The 22,230-nt window shown below is 49.8% G+C and overlaps 3 protein-coding genes across 9 annotated transcripts in view; 2 read left to right on the top strand and 1 right to left on the bottom strand.

Moving 5' to 3' along the window:
• Nucleotides 1–1,993, top strand: part of ZNRF1 (zinc and ring finger 1) — a 113,622-nt gene extending 111,629 nt beyond the window's left edge. The window contains exon 5 of one of the 3 annotated variants that reach the window (XM_080644337.1): nucleotides 1,364–1,993. The gene's annotated coding sequence lies outside the window, so the exon portion shown is untranslated. Of the gene's footprint in view, nucleotides 1–735 lie in introns of all 3 variants that reach the window. The other 2 variants (XM_080644339.1, XM_080644338.1) reach the window with 2 other exon arrangements.
• Nucleotides 1,189–9,543, bottom strand: LDHD (lactate dehydrogenase D). 5 transcript variants are annotated; one of them, XM_080644332.1, is made up of 12 exons: nucleotides 9,445–9,542; nucleotides 8,256–8,368; nucleotides 7,903–8,044; nucleotides 7,553–7,694; nucleotides 7,283–7,442; nucleotides 6,776–6,975; nucleotides 6,551–6,679; nucleotides 6,346–6,473; nucleotides 5,839–5,929; nucleotides 5,638–5,749; nucleotides 4,705–4,764; nucleotides 1,189–3,851 (listed from the first exon to the last, which is right to left on the bottom strand). In XM_080644332.1, exons 1-12 carry the CDS (start codon nucleotides 9,517–9,519, stop codon nucleotides 3,668–3,670), a joined length of 1,536 nt encoding a protein of 511 aa, XP_080500458.1. In that variant the 5' UTR covers nucleotides 9,520–9,542; the 3' UTR covers nucleotides 1,189–3,667. The 5 variants fall into 5 exon arrangements, with proteins under 5 accessions (XP_080500458.1, XP_080500462.1, XP_080500459.1 ...); XM_080644333.1 differs by lacking the exon at nucleotides 1,189–3,851 and having other exon boundaries at nucleotides 4,664–5,550; nucleotides 9,445–9,543; XM_080644334.1 differs by lacking the exon at nucleotides 1,189–3,851 and having other exon boundaries at nucleotides 4,676–5,550; nucleotides 5,642–5,749.
• A 12,025-nt stretch (nucleotides 9,544–21,568) lies between these two features.
• The window catches only part of ZFP1 (ZFP1 zinc finger protein), a 38,812-nt gene continuing 38,150 nt past the window's right edge, over nucleotides 21,569–22,230 (top strand). Inside the window, exon 1 of the mRNA XM_080643838.1 lies at nucleotides 21,569–21,754. The gene's annotated coding sequence lies outside the window, so the exon portion shown is untranslated. The remainder of the gene's footprint in view (nucleotides 21,755–22,230) is intronic.

Here is a 22,230-nt window from a genome sequence, read left to right as displayed (position 1 = left end):
TCTATGGTGCGTTGGAGGGCGGGGGGGATTCTGGGAAGGCTAAGAGATGCTATCTTGCATGGTTATGGGAAAAAAAAAACAACAAAAAAACACCTGCTTAGTACAGTTGATTCTTTGAGGAAAGACCAGTCTATTCCAGACGTCTAGGGCGAATCTCCCTGAAGAAGGTTCAGGAAGAGTCCCTTGGAATGTGCCAGGTGGGAGAAGCCGCGTGAGCTTGGGCCCCTGGGCTTGCACCTGCCTGTGCTTGCTGAGTGGCTAGGGCAAGCCCTCACTCCTCGTCCCCCTGCGGACAGTTTGTGGGACGGTGCACTGTCCCCTGTGGTACTCATCAGCGATCGTTCCACTGCTGGTGCTTCCCGCTTCAGGCCACCTCCCTCACGCACGCTGCCAGATGGATCTGAGACCTCCAGGCCAGACTCAACCCAACCTCCCACCCCACACACAGCACAGGTCCTGGTTCCACAGCAGGCCCGCCAACTACCTTCCCACAATGTGCACACACGTCCCCTGTAAAACCTTCTGGTCTGACCTCTCCCTTTCTCCCCGAGGCACCCTGCTTCACTGCTGACCATCCTCTCCTGTCCCCTCCAAGTTCTGGGCTAGTCCTTTCTTTTACCTGGGAAACAGACAAAACCCCCAGGGAAACCAAAACCCTGACTCGGCCTCCTCTCACATACAAAAGTTTTGGGGCCTCTCTCTCTCTTCTTGTTTTTTTGTTTTCTTTTGTGTTAGGTTTGTTTTATTTATTCCAAGTAAACTTCCAGAACAGCTGATGATGGCAGACAAATCAGGGACATTTGCTCTTTTTACCTTCACCTGAAAAACTGAGGACATGGGGAGAAGAAACAGTGAGGGTGAGAGTGAGGCAGAGGGAGTGGAGCCTGGCGCTGGAGTGTGAGTCCAAATTCCCGGCATGATATTTGCCTTCTCGGGCCGCGGACTGGAACCACAGGCGCCCAGCCCGTCCTCAGCCGGACAAACAGGCTGGCTTCAGCCCGGCGGGAGCACAGCTTACATATTGTGGTCCACACAGGGACAGCCAGCCCTGTTCCTGAGAGGCGGCTTCGGACACTGGGGCAGAGCTGAGCTGGGGACACCAGTGGGAACAGGGCACCCCTACGCACTGACTTCCAGAGAATGGTTCTGCCTTTCTCCCTGAGGACACCAAATTGGATGAGTCATGAGTTTAAGAGAAGAAAGAATCGACCGCCCTCCTTCCCCTCACCCCTCATCCTAGGAGGGAAAGGGCATTTTCTTTTTCACCTTTGAAAGGCATTGTGGGTCTGTCTCTAACGTGTTTACAAAAAAATCATAAAAAAAGTCTAGTGTCGACTGGTGTTTTCGCCCGTGATGTTTACAGATTGCTGTCTGCTGCCCGGCTAGAACCCACCCAATGACAAAGGGACAGAGCCAGGGTCAGTGCTGATGGTGCGAGAGACGCTTGCTCGGTCCTCCTGGCCCAGCGCCCCGTCGGTTCGGCCCTCGCCATCAACAACCACTCGGCCTTGGTTTTCTTTGCCCATTTTCCTGGCTTGGTTTTGCACTTTTCTCCCCTTGGGACCCTGAGATCTTGACTTCATTGCCAAAAAAAACAACCCATGGAAGACCTCCCCCTTCATTCCTGATTCTTCTCCCTCCTTCCCTCCTGGTTCTGGTCAGTTCAGAGGACTTCACAATCACAAGTGTCCTGCAAAAATGCCTGAACATTTTTCTTAGGCCCTTGTGGATTTTTTTCCTGAAAACTTAAACAGAAGACTTATTAAAGGGACATGTACAGCTACCCGTTTTCAGGCACTCTGAGAACATTTTAGCCATTGATGTTCACACGTGGCATCAGCTCATGCAAGATAGGTTTCTGTATTTATATATTAAAATACAAAAAAACACCACCCTTATAAAATGTTTTAAAAAATGTTCGAAGTTGGGGGCAAAGCTTTCTTCATTAGTCAAGATGTTTTGATATGGTATTAAAATCATGTCTAATAAAAGATGCATTGTGTGACTTTATTTTAATGGTGCTGTTACACAATCCGGAAATGGGCGTTGTGCACCTGTCTCCCACTTCCTCCCCCCTCACCTCATTAGCCTTGCTTCAGGGTAATACTTGGTACTGCACATGTGATGGGGTTTTCAGAGCATTCGTGCCTGGGTAGAGGGAACGTGGCAATCAGACCCCAGTCCCAGAGGTTCACTAACCCTTCAAGCATCATGGAATCAATCTGCCATCATCTGTGGAACAGTTGTGACAAAACACTTATGCAAAATCTGCAGGGGCAATGATCTCGCAGCCACTGGAGGCTACAAGGATGTGCGTTCTTCTAGCGCCCGGCCCTCTGCCCCCCTTCTTCCTCTGTCCCCATCACACGTCCTGCCTGCCTGTTGCTCAGTCCATGCTCAGTGCTGACTCATGGGCATGCTTCATTGAGGCCCAGAGACAGGCCCTGTTTTGGGGCTAAGCCAGCTCAGAGCCACTCAGGGCTCACAAGAGTTGGCACAGCTTGGGCTGGGCGGGAAGCTCCGGGCAGTGGATAGCACTGCACAACTGGCCTCTATCCCTGTGCCAGACAGGCTGCCGGTGCAGCATTCCAGAGCCCCCTGCAGAGCCTACGAAGGACCGCTCTGGAGGAGTTGGCTCCAACCTCTGCCCCTCTCCGTGCTCTGTTGCCTCTAACCCCACCAGGCCCTGGCTCTGCAGCCGTCTTCCATCAGACGCTTCCTGTTGCACCTACTCTGCAAGGGCATTGCAGGCCCATGAGCTAAGGGACAGGCACGCTCAGCGTGTTCAGAAAAATACGAAAGAAGATTATGCATCTGAGCTGGGCCTTGGAGTCAGACCCTCCTGAAGTGGAGACCCCCAGGACCAGTGATCACCATGGTGGCCAGGATGTGGGCTCTAAACTGTCTGCATGTGGCTCCTCTACTTGGCAGAATGATATTGGGAAAATGACTTTATTCATCTAAACTTCAGATTCCTCGCATGTGAAAGGACAAAGTCATGCAACTCAAAGGTCACCGTGAGGGTCAGAGAGTCTGCCCAGAAGCCCCTGGCACATGCATAGCAGGCTCTCTCTTAGCTACGTCACCACAAAGAGCATTGTTCTATTCACAGCACCGCCTGCTTCTGCCTGGCAACTGTGTCTCCCTGTTCTATATTTAATTCCTCTAGCAAAGCTCGCCCTGAAGGAGATCTCCTTGCCTGACCCCTGGGCTGCAGGCAGAGGGCTATATGCCCACCTCCGTTGCTTAGGCCTGGCGGCTTTGGCAACATCTGTGAGCCAGGTGGGGCAGGGCTAGAGCCCACACCAGGTGCTATTCCAGGCTCCTGGGGCTGATGCTAACTCCCCTCCTCACCCCCAACGACTTGCCCTCCCACCTGGCACACTGCAGCCCTCTGCTGACTACTGGGTCCTCCGAATCCAGACCTAGCTCCTGGGTGCCAGCTCCTGGGTGGGGGTGGGCCAGGGTTGTGTGGGCTTCCCAGGTAGAACTGATGTCTGTCATCCTCCGTCCAGACGGCTCTCAGACGGGAGGGGAGGAGCAGGAGCTGGGGGGTGGGTTCCACCCACTGTCTTTGGGGGGCTTCCTGGTCAGGAGCACCTCACTAGTATAAAATCATCTAGTAGCATTTAATGTTGTTGAGGTTTATAGGAGAATGTCCTTATTCTTACGAGACAGATGGTGAATTATGTAGGCGAATGATGTCAAGAAATATGTAAATTTCAAATGGGTTTCTCCAAAATACACCCAACAAATAAGACAAAAATATTCCTTGTTGAATCTTCAGTGGCTGGTATGTCAGTGAACAGTGTACTTGTTCTTTCAACTCTTCTGTATGTTTGGAATTTTTCCTAATAAAAAAATTATGGGGAAATGGCCATTTGTTGAGCATCTACTAGTTGCCAGGCAGTGGGAGGCATATCAGAGAAGAGCCCTGTCCTGTAGGGGAGAAACCTGGGAGGTGGGGTCTATGAGCTGTGTCTCCGTGGAGTACATGAGGCCAACCTGTATGGGGTGGTTTGGGGAGGGACTAACGAGACCTGCCCCACACCACCCCTTGGCACAGCTACTGCTCCCATCCAGAGCAGCGGGCGGGGGGGTGGGGGGTGGAGGAGGGGAGACAAGTCACAAAGGAGCAAACTCCAGGATCAACCCCGTGTTAGTTACCACAGAGGAAGGGTTCCCTGGAACAAGTAGACTAACGAGTCACAGAGGGCTGCCTCTGCCCAGGGCCTGAACAGTGGATGGGAAGAGGTGAGGGGGTGGTGCGGTGGAGGGGTGGAGGCAGGGAAAGAACTCAGATGGCTTAGAGAGAGAGTCAGGCGTGAAGGAGGGTGCCCCTGCCTGGCTGGCCAAGCCTGTTTCCTAAGGAGCCAGGGGATGAGGGAGTTGGGCCCACACTATATGCTCCTGGGACCTGCAGTGGGTGGAGAGTTTAGAGATTGGCTTCCAGGACAGTACTCGCCAACATCCTGCCCCCCTCCCTGAGGGCTGAGAGCTGTAGGCCCTGACAGGGAAAAGCTGGGCCCCAGCAGTTGCTGGGTGTCGAAGTTTATGGTGGCAGGCGCCCTCTAGTGGGCTTAGAGGAAACAACTGTCAGGTACCCCAGACAGAAGCTCTGGCCTGGGATCCCAGGGCAGGGGACACCTGGTAGACAGATTCTGACTTTGAGGGCAAAAGAGCTGGGAGTTTAATAAATCATACCTTGGAGAGGTGTGGTACAAGGAGAATAACCTCACTTCCATTTCCAGTGATTCGTAGCAGCTGCTTAAAGGACATGTACAGAATGTTCTAAGGCCCAGTTGGCACTCAGTGGCGAGTCTGTCATAAGCGATGTTGACCATGGGCAAGTACTCAGATTCTGGGGTTCCTGAAGATTACCTCCCTCTGTAGCCTGAGCACCATCCCCTCCCCAGGCTGCAGTAAGTCAGAGGACAGGTCTGGAATGAGGAATGGGGGTGTCACTGTCCAAATGACCTGGGGGGAAGGGGCTGAACAGGCGGCCATTCACAGGTTCTGCCTGCTCACCTCCAGGCAGCCACAAATGGGGTTCAGGTTTATTAGGGCTAAGGGTGCTGAGTTCCTCAGACTTTGTCCCAGGATCCCAGCAATGGGGAGGCCTGTGGGGAGGGGAGTCATCTCAGTCTTTGGGACAGGACTGGATGTGTATGAGAGAGAAGCAGCAGCTTCACCGGCTTACAGTTACTGAACCAAAGGCTCCTGGGACAGCAAGAGGGCCAGGGAGGGGCCAGGCCTTCAGGCTTCTCTCCCCTCTTCTGGCCTTGAGCTCCAGATAAGGCAAAGGCAGAGCTGTTCTGTGGCATGAAGAATCCAGACAGGATGTTCCACTATCTGGGGTTTGTGTGCCAAGTGCTCGGAGCCCCTCACAGCACCTTGCCTGGGTTCATGAGGCCTCGGGGATCCATTGTGGCCTTGAGCTGCCGCATGGTCTCTATGCCCACGGCTCCCACCTCCTCCTGCAGCAGCTGCCGTTTGCCCAGCCCAATGCCATGTTCCCCTGTGCATGTACCGTGGAGTGCCAGCGCCCGCCTGGGAAGCAGTGAAGAGACCATCGCGGGGGGCTCCTCCCACTCCCCTCAGCCTCCCCCACCTCCCTGGCCCGGACTTTGCTCTTACCTACCCAGCTGGTGTGCAAAGGCCTCAACCCTGCAGAGCTCCTCAGTATCCTCCGGGTCTACCAGCAGGATGCAGTGGAAGTTGCCGTCGCCCACGTGTCCAACAATGGCTCCTGGGGGCCCAGAGGACCGAGCTGCTGCTCCGAGCCCAGCCCAGCCTTCCACCCTCCCCACTACTCTAGCAGTGGCAGGCAGGCAGCACCTGTGAGCCCCGAGGCCTTCAGGTCCTCCTTAGTCTGTACCAGGATCTCCGGCAGCCGGGAGATGGGCACACAGACGTCAGTGGCATAGCCCTGGAACAGGGGCAGGCCTGTGAGACTCTCCTCTCACCCGCTGCCTGCCCAGAGGTAAGGGGTCACAGTAGTCAAGGTCTAGGGGGCTTGCCTGCTCTCTAGGGCTCAGTTTTCCCTGTACAAGATGATGGCTGGGACATGTTCTCCAGACACTGCCAGCCAAGGCTTCCACAGCTCTCCTTGCTCCCCACCCTTGCTGTGTCCCTCCCCACCCCCGCTTCCCTGTGCCCATGGCCTGGCTCAATGCAGAAGCCTCTCCTGAGGGTTTGGCAGACGACTCTGCTTTCCCTCTAATGGCTAAGTGGGGGCAGTTCTGCTGCTGTGGGCTTAGCCTGCTGCTCTGGACTCCAGGGTAGTGGGCTGAGCAAAGGGTCCATGGGTGTCCATGGGTCTCACTCCCCCTCAGCCTGTCTCACCTTGCAGCCCGGCCGCAGGGCCAGGGCTGCGTACCAAGCATTGTGCCGGGCGGCCCAGAGCTGGCTGCGCTCCTCCGCCTCCTTGGCCCAGGAGAAGTGCAAGGCTCCATTGGACTGGGTGATCTCCTCTGCAGGGGACAGGGGAATTGACTCCAGGCCCTATGCTGGGCAGCCTGTGCCCCTGCCCCCTAGCATCCCAGCGCACCTGTCCGCTGCACCTGCTCTACCAGGGCCTGCTCGGAGCCATGGAACTCAAGGAATAGCGTGGGTGCCACAGAGCAGTCCAGTTTGCTGTACCTGTTGCAGGCTTCCATCATGACCTCATCCAGGAACTCTGGGACCAAGGAGAGAGGGCAGGTGAAGTGAGGGCTGGTCTTCAAAGGGGGCCTCTTCTGAGGAGCCCACCTGGACTGCCCAGTTCCCGGCTCACCAATGCGGGCCACAGGTACTGCCGTCTGGAGGATGTGCACGGTGCTATCCACGGCCGCCTGGACACTGGGGAACGCACAGGTGGCAGCCATCGTGGCCTCAGGGGCAGGGTGCAGGCGCAGAGTGGCGGCTGTGATGAGGCCCAGGGTTCCCTCCGAGCCCACAAAGAGCCCGGTGAGGTTGTAGCCAGCTGCACTCTTCCTGGGCCCCAGGGACACACAGGTAGGTGAGTGCCCAGGCCACGTGACAACGGATTTCTGGTCAGAAGTCTGGAGCTAGAAGTTGGGGCACTGTCCCCAGGCCCCTGCCAGGGGTGGTACTGAGCCCAAGGTTGGGGTTGCCCTCTCAAGTCAGACTGCCATCAAAGCCTAAGTTCCCTGGCACAGGCTATGTAGGCCTTGTGCAAGGAGAACAAACCCCAGGACCATCAGCTTTGTCCCATGTGACAATTTGAGAAGCCCGGCCGCCTATGGGAGAGGCGCAATCTCTGTGGGGGGAGGGGGCTCACCGGAAATGACGGCCCTGGCCCGCGGTGTGAAGCAGCTGCCCGCCAGGCAGCACCACCTCCAGGTTCAGCACGTTGTCCCGAATAGTGCCATAGCGCACAGTGTTGGTGCCTGAGGCCCCTGTGGCTGCCATGCCACAGAGAGAGGCGTCTGCACCTGGGTCTGGAGAGGGCAGGCAGGAGGCAGCCTGGGGCAGACGCCCAGGGGCAGAGGGGACCCTGCAAGCCCCAAAAGAGCCCTACCTCCAGGGAGCCCTCAGGGTCTCAGCCTACCCACAGGAAACCAGAGGCCACTGTCCCGCAGGTGGGTGTTGAGCGCTTTGCGGGTGACACCGGGCTCCACCACCACAGAGAAGTCTTCTGGATTCAGCGCCAGGATTCGGTCCATGTGGGTCAGATTGAAGCAGACACCACCCTGGCAGAAGGGGTGTCAGGGGTTAGTTGACCTAGTTTTTCTGCCAGCCACAGGCCCCAGGTCCCCACCTTGAAGCTGACCCTCCCAGCAGCCAGGCCAGATCCTCAGATGGCAAGTAAGGAGAATTGGACCTGAGCCACCAACCTGAGTGTGTGTGGGGGGGCACAAATGTGACAAGTGTGATGGGACCAGGGAGGGGCCACCATACCTGCACAGCACAGACTCCGCCCTCAAGCCCAGTGCCTGTGCCAAAGGGGATGATGGGCACGCCTTGGCTGTAGCACAGGGCTGCCAGCTGGCTGACTTGCTCCACATTCTGGGGCCACACCACGGCATCCGGAGGTTGGCACCTAGAACCAGACCCTCAGCAGTTTAGGGGGGCATGAGACTCCCTGGTCCTGCTCAGGATCCCCAAGGTATTATAGGGCCAGGGGCTGCACATGGGACTGGGGTATGGAGGAGAGAATGCCAGAGTACCCCAAAACAAATGGGTGGGGAAGAAGCCAGCCCAGAACCCTCACTCTCACCAGGGGCTCTGACAGAGGAGGGGACCCCCCACACCTGTGCATCGACTCATCGTGCCCGTGTTGTTGTAGGACTGCAGCAGCAGTAGACACGTGGGGGCTCCCCACAACTGCCTTCAGAGCCTCCACAAAGTCCTCGCCGAGTTTGCCCTGCAGGGAAGAAACACTTGGGGCCACGGGCCTGCCTCTGTGGCATGTGGGGGCAGGGGGCTGGAGTGATAGAGGGGCTGCCAGCATCTCTGGCCTCCTCTGCCTGCCCTCCTGACACTGCCTCCGAGGCCCAGGCCTTGCCAGTGGGCCCACCAGAAGCAGATCCACTCTGCAGGTATGCCCCTTTCCAAACAGAACCACGGGGGTCAGTGTTTCGCTTCAGAAAAACTGCCACTGGACGAAAAGAACCGGATTCACTCTACAAAACGGGTCAATAGCAGGGTTCCATAACGTACCAGTCCTGCCTCAGTGACTTGGAAAGGTTACTCATCCCTCCCTTCTCTAAGGCCAGCCAGGCGTTGCTCTAAGCCAGCCGTGGGCAAACTACGGCCTGCGGGCCGGATCCGGCCCGTTCGGCTGTTCTATCCGGCCCGCAGAGCCGAAAGAGCAGAGGGTTCTCTTGCTCTCCCCTCCGCTCCTTTACTTTGAATTTATATTAGTTCACACAAACACTCCATCCATGCTTTTGTTCCGGCCCTCCGGTCCAGTTTAAGAACCCATTGTGGCCCTCGAGACAAAAAGTTTGCCCACCCCTGCTCTAAGCACACCAGGGACAGAGCTTGAGACAGGAAGGACAGGAAGAAAAAGCTCCATTGCCCACCAACTGCAGTGCCCGGCCCCATTCGGCCCTGCCTGGGGACTTGTAGGGCTCTTAGAGCCATTCTGGGGCTTTCTTCCCATTTTACAGACGAACAATCAAGGCCAGTGAGTCCAAGACAGAGCCTAGCCTAGAACCCAAGTCCTTGCCTCCCAGACACTTTCAAAAGGTGTATATACATCTGGGTGCCCCAATGGGACACCCTGCAGCCTACAAACCTTTCATTTGTCATTCTCCCCCCGACCCCCCCCCCCCCACCTTGACAGCTGGGGAGCCTTGGCCAACTCAGCACCCATGCTTGACACCGGGTGAGCCCATCGATCCTCTGTTCAAGGTCACGTGGTGCTGGGGCAGCACAGAGCCTGGTGGGACTTGGCATGTGGGGGAGCCCACCCTCCAAGGAGCTTTCCCTGCCTACCTGCTTTATCCTGGAGCAGTAACCCCTCCAGGGGAACAGCCCCCAGGTTGCTGTGGCCCGTAGCAGACTGGCCATAGCTGGGCAGTGGCGAAAGGGGTGTGGGCCCTTAAGCTGGTAGCTGCACCAGCCCATTGGCTGTGCTCAGGGTGGAGCCTGCTTAAGGTGGCACTCCTTAAGGTGGTGCTGCCAGACCTTGCTGAGTCAGGTGTGTCTGCCAGCATCCGCACTTCTAAAGAAGAGGCTCGCCTAACACAAAGGGAAACTGAAGAGCAGGGCTTCCCGTGGTTCTTCAAACAAAGGCAGGCTCCTTGCCACGGTCTTAAAGGTCCTGCCAGTTCCCACTTACCCCTCCATCTACCCCACTTCCTTCCAATCTCCTCTTTGGCCTCTGAGCTCCAGCTTCATATTTCCTTCCTGCATACTCCCAGCTCCAGCCAGGCTCAGGGCCTTGACCACACCCTTGTCTTTCTCACCCTGCAAGTCTCCGCTCCATTGTCATAGAGTAGGTGAAATCAGGGCTGTGAGGAGGAAAAGTGCAAGGGATGAGATGGAGTAGGGCAATGAGGCGATCCAGGAAGCCTTCCTGGAAGAGGGGAGCTAAGGATAAACAGCAGTTCACCAGGTAAGTGAAGACTGTTGCATCCCTTTCATCTACACCCTCCTGGGCAGATCCCAGGGTCCTCCTGGCGAGTACTGTGGATTCTGCTTTTGAAAGTATTTCAAGCTCAGTTTTTCTCCCACAGCAAATTTGATGGAAAATGTAGCTAACATTATTGTGATAAATCTATTCCTAGTGTTTTTCTTCCCAATCGAATCAGGAATACAAACATCTACTTCGGTCCTTCTCCCCAACCACACTTGAATGAATTCACATTTCCACTCTTGATATGTGGCTTATCTCAAAAAACTCCTCTTTCATAGTTGGCTAGTTCAAATCATGATTCAGTGAAACTCCACTAAATGTATTTGTTTAATGTGTCTCATAAATCTCTTTCAATCAGCAGCAGTTTCCCTCTCCCCGCCTTTTTCCATTCCATTTATTTGTTAAGGAAACTGGATCCCCTGTTCTGTAGAATTTTCCACATTCCGTTTTTGGATGGTTGCATCTTTGTGGTATTGATTCATGTATTTCTCTAATCTTGTATTTCTTTTTTTTTTTTTAATATATTTTATTGATTTTTTACAGAGAGGAAGGGAGAGGGATAGAGAGTTAGAAACATCGATGAGAGAGAAACATCAATCAGCTGCCTCCTGCACACCCGCCACTGGGGATGTGCCTGCAACCAAGGTACATGCCCTTAACTGGAATCAAACCTGGGACCCTTCAGTCCGCAGGCCGACGCTCTATCCACTGAGCCAAACCGGTTAGGGCTAATCTTGTATTTCTTATAAACTGTTACATCTAGATGTGGCACTGTCCTATACAATTTTCTGTGCTGACAGAAATCTACATCTGTGCTTCCCAATATGGTACAATATGGTAGCCATTAACCACATGTAGCTAATGGTATTAGTGCTGTCTATGGTTGGGGAAGAGATGCCAGGTAGAGAGTGTGGCAAACCCTGAAAGAACCACTATGTGGATCCCTAAGGTCTGGCCTACTACTCGGTCCTGGGTAAGATGGTGAATGGGACCCCAAGACATCAAGTGACCATGCAGGTCCAAAACAATCCATTATAGAGGCAACAGAAACAAACAAAATGGGGCACATGCAGGGCCTGAGGGCAAAGTAAGCTGCATAAATAGGTGGCCAACTCTTCTTCCTCAGTTCATGCCTATGGACACATGGGGGGAACTTTTATGACCAGCTGATAGAAGAGGGGAAATTTCACGCTTGATTCATGAGGTGGTTGGCTCAATATGAGGATGTAAGCTTAAAATGGACTGATGCTGCTGAACAGTCCCACTTAGGGGTAACCCTGAAATCCTCCCAATTGGCAGAGCCCCAGGTCATGTATCTGGTCATCCTCTTTTGTAGAAAGAAAACTGGCTCACCAGAAGAATGTATATGGCCCCATGGGCAACGGTGAAAGGCTTGGCTGGTTGGCCAGGAGCCTATGAGGGGAAAGATTAGAAAATTAGGGTCAAGGAGGTTGGGAAAGAGGCATGTAGTTGGAGCAAAAGGTGTAGGTACAAAGTGAGATCTTTATATCACATGTCAGTGCCCAGCAGAGAACATCTACCATGCAGGAGACTAAATGAAGTGGAAAGCAGGATTCAGCCAGTTGTCATCGGCCAAGCTCTCTGAATAACCACCCCAGTGCTGGCATAATGGTAGTAAGGATATGGGATAATAATGGGCCCACCGACATGTGCACCCACTCACTAAGACTGATCTAGCTACTGCTACTGCTATGGGTCTCCCATATTGCAACATTGAATCCCCCACATGATGCCATTCCTCAGGGAGACCAGCCAGTCAGGGCCCCTGGCAACAAGTTGCTTACATTCCCCTCGGGAAGGGGAACGGCTTCTCTTGACTGAAGTCAACACATACAGGCAAGCTCTGCCTCTCCTGCCTACGTGGCCTCAGCTCGCCCCTCTGTCTGAAGGCTCACAGTGTTTGATCCATCACATGGTATAGTAATAACATCACCTCAGGCCAGGTGACTCGCTTTTTAACAAAGGCGGTGTAGTAGTGGGATTCATTAATGACCATGGATTCACTGATCCTAAAGTCTCCTTGCCATTCAGAGCCACTCACCTCACAGAGCAATAGAAGGAATGGCCTTTGCAAGGTGCAGTGAAACACCAGCTTAGAGATGCATCCAGTCAACCACAGAGCCGAAAGAGGACAACTTTTTTTTTTTTTTAAATATATTGATTTTTTTACAGAGAGGAAGGGAGAGGGATAGAGAATTAGAAACATCGATGTGAGACACATCTATCAGCTGCCTCCTGCACACCCCCTACTGGGGATGTGCCCGCAACCAAGGTACATGCCCTTGACCGGAATCGAACCTGGGACCCTTCAGTCCGCAGGCCAACGCTCTAACCACTGAGCCAAACCAGTCAGGGCGAGGACAACGTTTTTATATGAGTAACAGATAAAGGATGAGTATCCATATTATTTGTAAGTTTCTATTTCAAAATGATTTTACACTTACAGAAAAATTGCAAAAATAGCAGAGAGGAGTTCTATATACTCTTCAGTTAGTTTCCACACTAATGTTGATGTTGTAGATAACCATAGCGCAAATATCAAAACTAAGAACTGGAAAGGCCCTGGCCACCAGGTAGCTTAGTTGTTTGGAACATTGTCCCAATACACCAAGGTTGTGGGTTCAATCCCTGGTCAGGACACATACAAGTGTCAGCCGATGAAGGTATAAAGTAGAACAACAAATCTCTCTCTTTCAAAATCAATAATATTTTTAAAAAAGAGTTTTAAAAAAAGAACTGGTAAAAAAACTAATTTGTACAGTTAGGGAATTGGTACAATACTAAACTACAAACTGGATTTCACCTATTTTTCCACTAACATCCTCCTTTTTAGGGGTGTTTGTTTTGTCCAGGATCTAGTCGAACACCTCACACTGCATTTAGTTGTCTTCTCCAGGAGTTTGCAACAGTTACTCAGGCTTTCCTTGTCTTTCTGACCTTGACATTTTCTTTTCTGTTAATCTCTACGTGAGAATATTTTTTTCCATTGATTTTTAGAAAGAGTAGAAGCAAAGGGGAGATACACAGGGAGAGAGAAACAATGATATAAGAGAAACACACTGTTTGGTTACCTCCTGCACGTGCCCCGACCAAGGCCAGGTATGGAGACTGCAACCGAGGTACATGCTCTTGACCGGAATTGAATCTGTGACCCTTCAGTCCACAGGCTGATGCTCTAACCACGGAGAAAATTAGCTAGGGCCTGACCTTGACATCTTCAGTACTAATGGTTCCTTTATAGAATGTTCCTCAATTTGGGTTGTCCCATGTTTTCTCAAGAGATTGAGGTCTTTGATAAGAATACCAAAGAACTGACATCTCCTTCTCAGAGCATCGTATCAGTAGGATAAGAGTTGATGTGTCAAGAGAAAACCAAGATGGCGGCATAGGTAAACACCTAAACTGCTGCCTCGCACAATTTTAAAACTACAACTAAAAGACAAAATGGACATCATCCAGAACCACAGGAAGGCTGGCTGAGTCGAAATTCTACAACTAGAAGGAAAGAGAAAAGCCCACTGAGACTTAGAGGAGCTGCAGGAGGCGGAGGTACTGAGACGCGCGCGGAGAGGACTGGCAACTGAGTGGACGGCTGGCTTTCTCAAGCGGGAGGGAGACAAAAGCTCCCAACTGTGCTGAACTCCAGTTCCGGGGAGATTCTGGGGATCCAGACTCATACGGGGTGAAACTGGACTATTAGGAAAGAGAAAAGCACACTGAGACTCAGAGGAACTGCAGAAGGCAGAGGTACCGCGGCACGTGTGTGCGGAGAGGGCAGGCAACTGAGTACGCAGCTGGCTTTCTCAAGTGGAAGGGAGACAAAAGCTCCCCGCTGCACTGAACTCCAGTTCCAGGCGAGACTCTGGGGACCCAGACTCATACAGGGAAAAACTGGACTGTCTGGCAGTGGGTGGAACTTGAGGACAGCTTTCTCTCAGAGGTGCTTGCAGCAATTACCACGGGACACTGAGGCACAGGGGCCTATTAGGGCAGGGCTGATGGGAAACCAATGATGTCTGCTCCACCCTGAGACTCCACCCCAACCAAGCTGAGCACAGAGGCTTTTGCAAGTCTTATAAGGGTGTCTCCAGCACAGAAGTTCTCCCAGCGTAGACAAAGCTGATCCTCACAGCCAATTGGCCTGGAGGTCAATTCCTCCCAGTGATACCAACAACAATCAAGGCTTAACTACAACAAGACTGTGCACACAGCCCACAAAGGGGTGCACCAAGAGTGTCCACCTCAGGTAACTGGGAAGGATGAGCCACTGGGGCCCTATAGGACACCTACCACACAAAGCCACTCTATCAACTCAGGGAAGCAGCCAAAATTCAGAGACAAAGAAACAGATCACAAATGAAAGAAATGGAGGAAAGCAAACGACTGGATATAGAGTTCAAAACCATGGTTATAAGGTTTTTCAAGAATTTCCTAGAAAAGGCCGATAAATTTAGCGAGACCCTCGAGGATATGAAAAAGGACAAACTAGAAATTAAGCATACACTGACTGAAATAAAAAATATTATACAGAGATCTAACAGCAGACTAGAGGATCACAAGAATCAAGTCAAAGATTTAAAATACAAAGAAGCAAAAAACACTCAACCGGAAAAGCAAAAAGAAAAAAGAATCCATAAATTTGAAGATAGTGTAAGAAGCCTCTGGGACAACCTCAAGCGTACCAACATCTGAATTATGGGGGTGCCAGAAGAAGAGACAGAGCAAGATACTGAAAACCTATTGGAAGAAATAATGACCGAAAACTTCCCCCACCTGGTGAAAGAAATAGACTTACAATCCAGGAAGCGCAGAGAACCCCAAACAAAAGGAATCCAAAGAGGATCACACAAAGACACATCATAATTAAAATGCCAAGAGCAAAAGACAAAGAGAGAATATTAAAAGCAGCAAGAGAAAAACAGTTAATTACCTACAAGGGAGCACCCATATGACTGTCAGCTGATTTCTCAACAGAAACTATGCAGGCCAGACGGGAGTGGCAAGAAATATTCAAAGTGATGAATAGCAAGAACCTACAACCAAGATTACTCTACCCAGCAAAGCTATCATTCAGAATTGAAGGGCAGATAAAGAGCTTCACAGATAAGAAAAAGCTAAAGGAGTTCATCACCACCAAACCAGTATTATATGAAATGCTGAAATGTACTCTTTAAGAAGAGGAAGAAGAAGAAAAAGGTAAAGATAAAAATTATGAACAACAAATACATACCTATCAACAAGTGAATCTAAAAATCAAGTGAATAAAAAAATCTGATGAACAGAATAAACTGGTGAATATAATAGAATCAGGGGCATAGAAAAGGAGTAGACCAGCCGTGGGCAAACTACGGCCCGCAGGCCGGATCCGGCTGTTCTATCTGGTTCTCTTGCTCTCCCCTCCGCTCCTTTACTTTGAATTTATATTAGTTCACACAAACACTCCATCCATGCTTTTGTTCCGGCCCTCCGGTCCAGTTTAAGAACCCATTGTGGCCCTCGAGTAAAAAAGTTTGCCCACCCCTGGAGTAGACTGACAATTCTCGGGGGGGAAAGGGGTGTGGGGGGTGCAGGAAGAGACTGCACAAAAATCGTACACCTATAGATGAGGACAGTGTGGGGGGGTAAGGGCAGAGGGTGGGGTGGGAACCGGGTGGAGAGGAGCTATGGGGGAAAAAATAGGAACAATTGTAATAATCTGAACAATGAAGATTTATTAAAAACCAACTCGTTATTTTAAAATCTAGCAAAAAAAAAAAAAGAATCAAATATTTATCTTTCCAATCCAAACTATATTTATAATTTCAAGCTATTGAAATATTTATGAATGAAAATGTATGATACTTGAGATTTGCATCAAAATAACATGGGAGGGTAAAGAAGGTAAAACAAGATTGGCCATGAGTTCATAGTTGGATAGTAGCCACACACACACACACACACACAAAGAGTTGATGTGTCTTGTTACTGTGACGTTAACCTTGATCACTTAGTTTAAATGATGTCTGTGGGGATTCTGCACTGTCCAGTTACTATTTTTCTCTTTGGATTTAATAAATATATTGGGGGAGATTCTTTAAGACTTTAAGATTGTGTCCAAAGCCAGTCACCAGGCCAGCCTCAACTGAAAAGGTGGGGAAAGAGACTGCACCTTCTGTTAAGAAAATCTGCAAAGTCATGTTGCAGAGGGTGTGGAGGCAGGTGGGCCCTTCAGTGGGGCCACTTCTTTGTCGTAATCAACTCCAAATCCCACTGATATCAAGTACTTCTGATACAGGAATAAGTTTCCTTTTGTGCTGTTTGGCAAAGGCGACCAACAGTTGGACACAAAGAAATGATTGTGTATAAGGGAGGAGAAGATCGTTATTACCTCAGTGTTCTTCAGGATGGCTTTTCTAGAAAAACAAAATACAAAACCAGTTTCTCATGGCATAAAAAAAGCACCGTAGCTCATTACGCAGTAAAGGGTTGACTAAGCAAGCCGGGACTATCTACACCCTGTACCTTGTGAAGGAAAGTTCAGCTGTTGCCAAGCTCTCGGGAGGTTATATCTAAGCTCTTGCAGTACCTGCCTGATAAGAGTGTCTTTCTTTACCTGGAGGCCTTGGACCAGCCAGATAGTCTATGCTGACAATGTGATTTATCCTGGGCGCCTTGGGCCACATGGTATCAGCTTGACCTCTGCTGGGTCTGGAGACTAAGATCCACTGTAGAGGCAGCCAGACACACCTCTGTGACCAAGCCCTAATAAAACCCCTGGACACCAAGGCTCTGGTGAGCATCTGGTTAGCAACACTTCGTATGTGTTGTCACAAGTCATCGCTGAGAGAGCTAAGCGCAGCCTGCACGACTCCACTGAGAGAGAGGACAACTGGAATCTTGTTCTGGTGCCTCCAGGACCCTGACCTTTGTGCCTTTTTCCACTGTGATTTTAGTCTGTATCATTTCACTGCAATAAACTGTAACCAGGAGTATTAACTGCTTGCTGAACTCTCTGAGTCCTTCTAGACTTGCAGGGGTGGGTAACGTCTCATGAGCTTGCGACATCATTTGGTCTGGCCCTGCCAAGGCATTAGGGGTGAGTTAATTAAATGTTTGATCAAACATAGCAGGCTGATTTTTAACCTGATAATTTTGTATGGCCCTTGAATAATGTTATAAATATCCAATGGCCCTAGGCAGAAAAAAGGTTCCCATAGGGACACCTGGACACAGTCACATTATCATTTTGAAACCATAAATAGATTATCTTGGTCAGAATTAAAACTTGCTGTTTTTATTTTTTTTATTTTTTTATTTTTTTTATTTTTAAATATATTTTATTGATTTTTTACAGAGAGGAAGGAAGAGGGATAGAGAGTTAGAAACATCGATGAGAGAGAAACATCGATCAGCTGCCTCCTGCACACCTCCCACTGGGGATGTGCCCGCAACAAGTCACGTGCCCTTGACCGGAATTGAACCTGGGACCCCTCAGTCCGCAGGCCGACGCTCTATCCACTGAGCCAAACCGGTTTTGGCTGCTGTTTTTATTTTGTTTCATGTTTTTATTGATCTTTACAGAGAGAGGAAATGAGAAGGACAGAGAGATAGAAACATCCATGAGAGAGAAACATCATCCATCGGCTGCCTCCTGCATGGCCCCTGCTGGGGATCAAGCCCACTACCCAGGCATGTGCCCTGATTGGCAACCGAACTAGTGACCTCTTGGTTCAGGGGTCGAGGCTCACTGGCTGGGCAGAATTAAAACTTGTTGACTTCTCCAGGCTTTAGTTTTTTCCATTTGTAAACAGGTATTTGGACTAACAGATCCCTGATCCTTTTTATCTGTGTGTCTGCACATAAAATATGGGAAGCTATGGTTCAACTGCTTCATTTTCTAATAGTACTTTGCCTGATAATAGTTATACCTGTGTCGTCCTGACCTACATGAAGTTATCTCTAAATCCTCTATAAAAACAATACTTACAATACTAGAACTTATTCAGAATGGCGACATCTCTTTTCCTTCTCAATGTGGAATAAATAGAATAATCTTTAGGTGTTTCTCCACAAGGAGCGGATAGAGCAAGGAACTAGCTGGAGTTCTTTGCATTCCTAAGACCTGGCCAGCAGGAGAGAGGGACTGAAGGGGCAGCTACCTACTCTGGCACTATGCAGGGGCACACCTGTTTCACTCACATGGGCAGCACTGAAAAATGGGGTGATGCTGGTACTGCCCACTCCAGCAGGATGCAGGATGCATGGGCAGCACTTGTTATACTCAGGTGGACAGGACCACAGGATTGGATGATACTGGTAGTAGTTGGGTTTCAAGCATCATCACGTCATTCATCCATTTCTCACCTATGCCAAGCACAGTGCTGGGAAGGCAGAGATAAATGAGAAAGACAGTCCTCGTATGCCCAGAGGCTCCTTTCTAAGTCATTGGCCATGTAAGAATCCTTCATTCATCAAGGAGAAAGATTGACTTCTGAAATGCTCAGTAAAATAACTGGATTTTGCAAGTTTAGGCTGTTTCATTCCCCAGAGTTAACTTACATTAAAAATAAAGAGCATGAGATATTCACTTAGCTCCATATCAGGATAATTGTTGCAGGCTTCCTGCTTTGTAGTTTTGCCATGAGAAAAACAGATTGAAGGCCACTTATGAGAGCCCAAATGAGGAGGGGAAAGCTGTGATTATGTATCATTCCTTCCCATCATCTCAGGTATAAAAGGAGGCAGGTCCACTTGCCGTGAGGAGGCAGGTCCACTTGCTTAGATGGAGTGGTGTTCTCAGACATTGGAAATAATCCAAGGAAAGGAACATCTTCCAGTAGGGATCTGATTATAGATCCTAATATCTGATTATGGGTTCAACCTTATCTGTTCAGTAAAGACTTCTCTATTCACTCTGTTCAAAAATGCACCACTACCACTGGCTGCCAGCACTCCTGACACAAACTTTTTAGCAGTGAATGCCACCTGACATGCTACATTTCACTTAGTGCTTATTGCCTGTCCTCCCAACTGGAATGTAAGCTCACAAGGCGCTCCCAGCTGTGCCCTAGCATAGTGTCTGCTACCCAGAGGATGCTTGGCAATCTTGATTGCAGGAATGCTGAATAAAAGAGTAGGAACTAACAACACTGGGGGAGCCTTAGCCAGTTTGGCTCAGTGGATAGAGCATTGGCCTGCGGACTGAAGGGTCCCAGACTGGGCCTTCAAACTGAAGGGTCCCAGGTTCGATTCTGGTCAAGGGCACATGCCAGGGCACACTGGGCTCAATCCCCAGTGTGGGGTGTGCAGAAGGAAACTGATCAATGATTCACATCATTGATGTTACTATCTCTCCCTCTTCCTTCCCTTCTGAAATCAATAAAAATATATTTAAAAAAACAACAACACACACCTGGAGGAGAAACCTAAACTCATCACTCAATAACTTAAAAAAAAAGAATCATTTTAAGACCTGGCAAGGAGTGAGGAATCACTGCTAAAATTTGGCCAAAATTTCTTAAACATTGACTTTCTCAAGTTCAGAGTCCAGATGAAAGAACAGAAATTGATAATTAAAATTTAAGGTCATCAGGAAAATCCAGATTGCCTGGAAATACTTCAGAATAAACAACCTAGTGTTTTCAGCATATAAATGGCAAAGAAAAAAAAAAAAGAAATGGAAGGTTGATTCTATGTATTAAAAAACATCAATCACAGGATATGGACTCATTTGGATCTTGAGTTTTAAAAATTTGAAGATCCCAGCTGGCGTGGTTCATGGTTGAACATCAACCTATGAACCAGGAGGTCAGGGCACATGCCCAGGTTGTGGGCTCGATCCCCAATGTGGGGCATGCAGGAGGCAGCCGATCACTGATTGTCTCTCATCATTGACATTTCTATCTCTTCTTCTTCCTTCTTCTCTGAAATCAATAAAAATATTTATTTTTTAAAAACTTTAAAAATTTGAAGGAATGTACAAATTCAATTCTATGAAAAGAATTTGGAACTATGAACACCAAATGGCTATTTGAATACTATTAAGTACACATTATTAATTTTTTAGGTGTGATAATGGCGTACAGTGATTGTGCTTTAAGTGTGATCTGAAGACCCCTGGGTTTTCCCAAGACACTGGCAGGGGATCCAAGAGGTCAATATTATTTAATAATAATAACAATACCTACACATTATTTCCCTATTTCATTGACTCAACATTTGCACTAATGGTGCAAGAGCAGTTGGTGGGGGAACCTGCTGTTGCCACAGCAGGATTCCAGACAGTGGCAGCAAAGGGACCTAGCAGTCATTGCACTATGCACTCTCACGCAATTGCAGAAAAGAAATGTTAGTTTCACTTAACTAAATGAAACAGTAAGAATTGCTAATTGTATTATTAAGTCTCAACCTTTGAGTGCATGTAATTTAATGTTTTAATATTTTTATTGATTTCAGAGAGGAAGGGAGAGGGAGAGATAGAAACATCAATGATGAGAGAGAATTATTGATCGGCTGCCTCTTGCATGCCCTACACTGGGGATCAAGCCTGTAACCCAGGCATGTGCCCTGATCTGGAATCGAACCATGAATGGATAAATTATAGTATATCTAGACAATGGGATATTGTTCAGTGCTAAGAAGAAATGAGCTATCAAGCCTTAAATACATATACTAAGTAAAGAAACCAATCTGAAAAGACTACATACTGTATGATTCCAACTATTTAACATTCTGGAAAAGGCAAAAACTGTGAAGAAAATAAACAGATTAGCCAAGGGCTCAGGGAGAAAGAGGGAGAAATGAATAGATGGAGCACAGGGGATTTTTAGGGCAATGAAACTATTCTGATACTATAGTGGTGGATACATGTCATTTCATATTCATCAAAACCCATAGAATATATAACCCCAAGAGTGGACCCTAATGTAGACTATTGACTTTGGGTGATGTATCAGTATACATTGGACTGTAACAAATGTTCCACTCTAGTGGGGATGTTAATAGTGGAGGAGGCTATACATGTGTGGGGAAAAGTGGTATCTGGGAACTTTTTGTACTTTTTTGTCCTCAAATTTTACTGTGAACCTAAAACTGCTCTAAACAAAGTAAAAAAGCTAGTTGCAGCACATAATAGCTTTATGGCCAATGCTATTTTAAAGGTGTGAATTTAACACAGTTATCTTTGAAAAGTGAGATTATGGGTATTTGCTTTTTTTTCTTTTATTTTATACATAGATTCTATTTCAAATACAGATATAGATTACCTGTGTAACCTTTAAAAGGCAGGTTTTTGTATTGGGGGAGGTAGTGATTGTAACTCATAACCTGACCTGGAGGAAATGAACAGTCCAAGCCAAGGGATTCAGCGCTCATCCTAACCGGCTAAACCAGGCGAAGTCTTCTTTCCCGAGAGTCTCTAGAGCATGGCCCCGCAGGCTTATGGGAAACGTAGTCTCGAAGATCGCTGGACCGGTCCTCGGAGGACACTGGGATGGCTAGCAGCCGCTGCATCTGCGCATGTGCAAGGCTGAGAGCGCACCGGTGGCTGCCCTTCCCCCACCTCTAGCCGCGAGTGGGTGACAGGGCCCTGGGTTTCCACGTATCTTCGCCGCCCCGCGCTGTGACTGGGCCTGGCTCTGAGCCACGAGTGGAGACTGGCCCCTCTAGGTATGAGGGAGGCTGACAGGCAGCTCCGTGGGGCCTGAGGACCGAGAGGAAGGAGATGAGGCATGGGCTCGTGCCCCGCGGGGTGGGAGCTCAAACTTCGGCGACTCGCTGGAGGCGGTGACCCTTGGGCGGCGTCGGGGGCAGTCAGGCACTCTCCTCGGCGCGGGGTTGGCAGGGCTCGCCCGGCCGGACGTGCGGGGGCGGGGACGGCGGAGGGGGAGGGTGGCTGCGAGGCTTGCCTTCCTCCCTTTGTCCGGAGAAGCGCCTCGGACCGCGGCAAGGGTCCGGCGGGCGGCAGGGAGTCCGGAAGTCCGGCCAGACGCGCGTGACTAGGCCGGCGGGTGCGCGGCGAGGCTGGGGGCGGGGCCGGACACACCTGGCCGCGCTCACGTGCCACGTGCTGCGTCCCTCGGCCTCGCGGGGTGGTGGGAGAATTGAAAGCGCCAGCAAGTTTCCTGGTGCACTCGACGAGCCGC

The sequence above is a fragment of the Plecotus auritus genome (genome assembly GCF_963455305.1).
Source record: "Plecotus auritus genome assembly, chromosome: 10".
Lineage (NCBI taxonomy): Eukaryota > Metazoa > Chordata > Mammalia > Chiroptera > Vespertilionidae > Plecotus > Plecotus auritus.
The sequence above is the reverse complement of the archived record's forward strand: the minus strand, read 5'-3'. Positions and strand labels throughout refer to the sequence as shown.

Coding starts and splice junctions, on each gene's coding strand:
- LDHD (XM_080644332.1), bottom strand. CDS start 9,519: ATGGCCAGTCTGCTACGGGCCACAGCAACCTGGGGGCTGTTCCCCTGG. Junction 7,695..7,902: donor GCGGAGTCTGTGCTGTGCAG/GTATGGTGGCCC, acceptor CCCTTCTGCCAG/GGTGGTGTCTGCTTCAATCT. Junction 4,765..5,637: donor TTTGCACACCAGCTGGGTAG/GTAAGAGCAAAG, acceptor TCCTTTAAGCAG/CTGCTACGAATCACTGGAAA.